The following is a 6,012-nucleotide window of genomic DNA, read 5'->3' as shown; positions in this document are numbered from 1 at the left end:
CCTTTATACATTGCTTTGAAGAACTTGTTGCATGTAATCGAGGTTTTTCCACAAGAAGATCATATTTAATTGGAGTTGACTATTTTTCTTCCAGTCACGTTTTCGTGTTTTAATCACGTTGTATACTTTTGTTTGGTATAGGATTTTCATTTGTTACCAATGTGTCTTTTTTTTTTCCTAAGCCAAAAAAAAAGCGGTTATATATATTGAAGTTATTTGTTGCGCTTAAATAAGATTTTACCTCGTATCTTATCTGGTTTATGAAATTTATGGGTCGGGCATTCACTTACCTAAATTGGGCTTTCTCATCATGATTAAAAAACCACAGATAGTGCCCCAAGCAAAAGGGAGCATCTGTGGGAAGAGTTTTCATGTTGGGCTGATTGAATGGGCCCATCTTCGTCTCTTTTCAGGCCTGAATCCAGCAATCTAAATGGGCCCCCATATTGCTGGACCTAGAATATTCGGGTCGGGTCGAACTCGAGGTCTATGGGCATGACCGAGCCTGGGGCCGCTAGGCATATGAACCGGTCTCCTCCGTCGCACAGTACTCCCACAATTGGACCGAGTGGGATTCCTTGAAAAACAGAGATTGACTGATCTTTCCTTCAGATCCCTCACAATCTCAGGCGATGGAGCTGTTGTTTTCAATTCTATAGGAATCACAGAGAATTTTATTCCGCCTGCAAACGTCTTCTTTCTGGCGAACATCAATTCTTTCGATTCGTGCGCTCGCGCTTGTACGAAAGGTTTGCGTCGGAGTATTCAAAGAACTTGTGCTCTGATGGCTGTTAAGCCATTTTCCCCCCCTATAGATCGACAGACTCGATATCGGATTCAGTGGCAGCTCGGAATTTTCTCGCTCGATAAAAAATCATTCGGATGGAGAGACAGAATCTCCGACCTGCCAATCCGGGTTGCAGGATAGCCAGAGCGCAGAGCACTGCACCGGTGTTTCTCAACTTAAGGTCCAAGACGTGAACTTGGAAATGATGGCTAATCACTCCTGCGCAAGATACTCGTGAAGATTAAGGTAAATTCAACTGCTCTCAATCGCTCGTCCATCCGTTTACGCGATTCGAAACATTAGCTGGGGTTTTACAAATTATGTGATCTACAGGCGCATAGACTACATCCGATCCGAAATCGGGACAGTACCTTAGCGTCACGTGATCTCGAACTTAGTTTCGTGGTTTACCTTCGACTCGAGTGCACCATTTCTGTCTATATTAGTTAAGAGACTAATCCAAAATCATTGACGCTTGGAAGAACAGTAGGAACGGGAACTGTGTAGGCGAAGTCAGTGAGGCAAGCCAACAGCCTAATTAAGCAGGCAACTTCATAAGGTGGCCGCCAAATTTCACGCCGCCATGCGGTTTCCTCTTTCCTCGTGCGTTCGAGTTCGTTCAACTTGTTCTTCTTGCGCGCTCGAGGTCAACGTTTGGGCCTTCCTAGCTTCCTCGTCCCAGTTGATCCTCGCGACGAACACCGACAGCAACATCAAGCAAGCGACCACGCCGACCAAGAACCCCAGCAACAGCCCGGCTAGCCCGAGCCCCACCTTGAACGCGAAAGCTACGCCCAAGGGCAAGGCTAGGAGGTAAAACGCGCCGAGGTTCGAGTACATCGCAAGCCACGGTTTTGCCGTTCCCCGCACGATCCCCCCGCACACTGCTAAGGGGAAATTCACCACTTCCACCAGGGCCATCAGGAGCATCATTTTCTTCACGCTCGCCACGATGCCCCCGTTGTGGCTGAACAGAGAGCCCCAGATCCCCCTAGATGCTACCATGAGCATCGCGCCGATGCAGCCCGAGAGGACGCTTACTGAAAGAGAGACGTAGGCCGATTGGTAAGTTATATGGGGCCGATTTGCCCCGAGTTCGTTCGATACTCGCGTGGATGCACATGTCGCTAGAGATAACATGGCGGAGTAGAGGAGATAGTCGAAATTGAGCACGATGGCGAGCACTCCCACCGCCAACTTGGCGTTCCCTAGGCGCCCGGTTAGCAGCACCAAGATCTCGTAGCACCACCATTCGAGGCAGGTGGTGAGGCAGCACGGCCCGCAGAGCTTGAGCAGCTGGATCCAATCGCCAACTCCGTGTTCCCACCACCCACCATCCTTCCAATTCCGATCCTTGCCACATTCGGCAATCGCCACATACAGAGCGAGTAGAATCGCTACCATCAGATCAGTGATCCAGACCGCCATCGAGATGCCCTCGAGGCCCTTCGCTTTCGCCAGCAGGATGTTGATTGGGATGTGGAAAGCGAGGGCGAGGGCTGAGCTGAGCATTATGGGGACGGTCACGCCCTGCGAGCTCAGATACGCCTTGAGGGGACAGAGGAAGGAGGTGACCACTAAATCAGGAAGGAGATAGAAGAGGTAGCTCTTGGCAACGAGCGAAATGTCCCGTTGCTGGCCAAAATGGAGCAGGACCTTGTCCACATTGAGCCACAAGAAAGAGATGGGCAATGATGCCACTAGCAACAAGACGACGGACATGAGAAGGGTCTTGCGGAGGAGCTTGAAGTTCCTAGCCCCGTGAGCCTGACCGCAGATCGGTTCCATGGCGCTGCACAGCCCGTTCAAGACCGAGAACCCAGTGACGTTGGCAAAGGTGAATCCGAGCGTGCCGCCAGCCAGCTGGAGCTCTCCTAGCCGGCCAAGGAACACGGTTGTGATGGCTATCTTGGCAAACCAGGTCAAGTTCATCGTGACCAGCGGCACGGCAATCCCTCTCTGCACCTTGAGCTCGGAGGCCGCCGTCGCCAGGAACTCGGGAGGCCATCTCCATTTGGGCGGCATTATGTTTTAGCACACAAACGGAGAGGCTAGTTTCAGCTTGTGTATATACACACACATATACTTCGGAGGGAGGAAGAGACAGTGTGAGATGAGAGGGATAAGTTCATGAGGTGCATGGGTTTCGTGAAGGCATTGGTTTTCTCGATGTAACGGCCACTGAGGAAGGAGATAAGAAGATGATGGGGGGTGAGTCGCATTTCTAGTGCGGTGTGAGAAAGAAAGTGTGTCCGGAAATCATGGTCACACGCCACCAACATCTTCATCCTTGTCCGAGACTGCAACGGCAAATCATGGTCCCCATTTTGAGCCTTCGGATGAATCATTGGTCTGTTGCTCGAGAGAGAGAATTGGTTAAAGTCCAATGTACTTTTTATGCCACGATCTTCCATAGATTTGTATAGCAAATTCAGATGTGTTTGGACGTTCGTCGTATCCACTTGGAAAACAAATTCTTGATGAGATGAAGGTATTGTCGAGTGGGAGTAGATGTTGGTGCGTGGTTCATATTTCCCAACGGTAGGAAAACACGTGAGTTCCGCTCATGAATAGCTATTGCTATATACACATTGAGTGATGTAGCGAGAGGTACGAGATGCTAATTATTGTGGAGTCCTCTAGTGGACGTAGCCCGAGTTTAAGGGTGAACCATGATAAAATCTCGTGCTTCAATTTCTCTTTCTTGCTTTTGAGATTTACTTTATTGTGATTGTGCGTCGAATCCTAAAATTTGATTTTTGGGATGAGATAGGTCCAATACCACTCGATATTAGTATGAGAGCCCAGGTTACTAATAAATCTAGACCTAACAATCACACGAGAGAGATATGGGATATCGTTGCCTCCGACCCAAGGTTTGATGTGTGAGGAGAAGATTGTTGAGGTTATCTCACATCGGTTGTGGAAGGAGCTGGTGGTCGATTTATAAATGTGAGGGAAAGTCTCATTCTTTGAGCTAGTTTTTGGGATGAGAGAGGCCCAAGATCACCTCATAGTAAAAAGACTACTAAGCTACAATGCCATATTCTTACAAGGTAAGGTGGACAAAATGGGGTGCGAAAAGGATTAGCACAAAACAAAGTAGTGCCACCTTACCATACTAAAAAAGCTTTTGACATGAAACTTACTGTATACACACCCATTCATAATACAACTATGAAGGGTATCATCGATCTCGCTAAATAAGTAGATGGCATGTTGATGAGGTGTGTGACTGACTTGATATGATAGAGTGAGTTCAAGAGATAATTTGAAGCCGAAACAAGTGGGCGTCGAGCATCGAGTCGAAATTGGAACTTTCTTTCGGATACGCTTCAATGGTTCAACGTCGGTCATTGGTCCGGGACGTTCGGAATATGAGTGGAGGAAGGAAAGTTGAGGGAAAATGTTTTCCTCTTCTCAAAAAGATGAAATCATTTTTCTCACTTTTGAAGGTGTTTTTTTCATGGGTGAAAAATATTTTTCTGGACTCGTTTATTTTCCCTGAACCGAACGCCTAAAATCCAAAAGACATTTTCCTGAAAGTTGTTTTTCGCAAAACGAACGGATCCTAAGCAATTAGTTAGCAGCTTAATTATTTCGAGTAATAATTAAATAAGTGAACATAAATTTATTAGTGCACCCAAAGCTCATTGGAGCATCGTGACAGAAATGTCAAAGAAAAAAGATGCACTCACGTATCAAATAATTCAATCCCTTTTGCTTTCTGTATGCTTATTTTGTCATACATACGAGCACTTTGCTTTTTAGGCCCCGTCCCACGATGCTAAAGGCTTATCTGCCCAAAAGTCTATTTCAGTGTCCTGTCTCTGTTATCATATCTTGTCTGAACTTCAAAGTGAAATGCATGCAAGATTTGGTCAATTTTATACGTTCCAAATTGAAGACTCTTCGTGTTCAAGGATTACCATGTGTTAAATTTTTCTAGAAACATTTGAAACATAGTACTTCGAAACTAGTCCGCGCATCATGGAAAAATTGTTCAAAAAGTTCTAAACCTATTACAGTTTTGCCAAATTAGTCGTTACTTTAATTTTGCCAATTGAGTCCTAAAAATTTTCACGTTTTCTCACTTGAGTCCATCCGATTAATTTTGACTAAAAATCAATGATGTGGATGTCGGTTGCCCTACGTGGCACGGCCGACGCTGACATGGACAATTTCGAATAATATGTTAAATATATTTTTCGATTATATATAATTTTTATTTTTTGTTTTCCTTCTTTACTTTTTTCTTTTTTTCGTTTTCCGTATTTCCCTCCGTCAACCACGGTTGGGCTACGTCGATGGCCGATGGCCTCGGGCGAGGGTAGCCTTTCACCAACTCAAGGAGGGTGAGGGTTGCCCTCCCCGATCGTCAAATCGGCGAGGGCAGCCCTTGCTTTCCCAGGCTCGATGGTGACTGGTGGATGGAAAAAGGGAAAAAGAAAAAGAAAAAGAAAAATAAAAAAATATAAAGGAGAAAAACAAAAACAAAGAATAAAAAATTTAAAAAATTTAGTTAACTATATTATTGATAATTTTCACGTCAACACCGACTTTGCCACATAGGATAGCTAACTTCCGCATTAGCGATTTCTAGCCATAATTGTCCGGATGAAATCAATTAACAAAACACGAAAAGATTTAGGATTCAATTGGAAAAATTAAAAGGTTTATAGTCGAATTGGTAAAAGAGCAATAAGTTTAAGATTTTTTGGACAGTTTTTCCACTCATCGTGGGGTAATATTTGCTTACATTGCTAGTGAAATAGATTATTCATAATGCGCAAACGAGATCGACTATTTCCGATGACTCTGGATGTGCATCTTTCATCGATCCGAGCTACTTATGAAAATGTTACTTACATATGCGAGGTCTCTTTGTTCGGAGTGTTGGGGTGTAGTTTATACTTCCCATCAACACAAAAGCATGTGAGTCCTATTCCTCGGTGAGCGGGCAAGGGTCTTAAGGGAGCAGCGCCCCTTGGACACCGGATGACTTTCATAGTTTGAACTCATATGTTATTGATAATTTAGGCTTGACACATGAATAGTTGCTGTATACACACACACACTCGCTTGTAATTGAGTGATGTAATAAAGAGGTACGAGATGTTAATCATAGCGGGATCATTTGCTGAATATAGCCTAGTTTAAGGTTAATCATGAAAAATCTTGTCTATTAATTTCTCTTTCTCGCTTTTACGCTCTATTTCGTTGTG

At 44.8% G+C, this 6,012-nt stretch overlaps 1 protein-coding gene across 1 annotated transcript; it reads right to left on the bottom strand.

Annotated features, from left to right (window-relative positions):
• Window positions 1-1,173: 1,173 nt before the first annotated feature.
• LOC115737012 (protein DETOXIFICATION 56) lies at window positions 1,174-2,995 on the bottom strand. The gene has a single exon (XM_030668955.2). The coding sequence runs from the start codon at window positions 2,810-2,812 to the stop codon at window positions 1,361-1,363; it is 1,452 nt and encodes a 483-aa protein (XP_030524815.2). The 5' UTR covers window positions 2,813-2,995; the 3' UTR covers window positions 1,174-1,360.
• Window positions 2,996-6,012: the final 3,017 nt, after the last annotated feature.

This window comes from Rhodamnia argentea, chromosome 9 (genome assembly GCF_020921035.1).
Source record: "Rhodamnia argentea isolate NSW1041297 chromosome 9, ASM2092103v1, whole genome shotgun sequence".
In the NCBI taxonomy this organism is placed as follows: Eukaryota; Viridiplantae; Streptophyta; class Magnoliopsida; order Myrtales; family Myrtaceae; genus Rhodamnia; species Rhodamnia argentea.
This window is presented reverse-complemented; position numbering and strand designations above follow the sequence as displayed.

What these genes read in the sequence shown, in the direction of transcription:
- LOC115737012 (XM_030668955.2), bottom strand. Translation starts at nt 2,812, where the DNA reads ATGCCGCCCAAATGGAGATGGCCTCCCGAGTTCCTGGCGACGGCGGCC.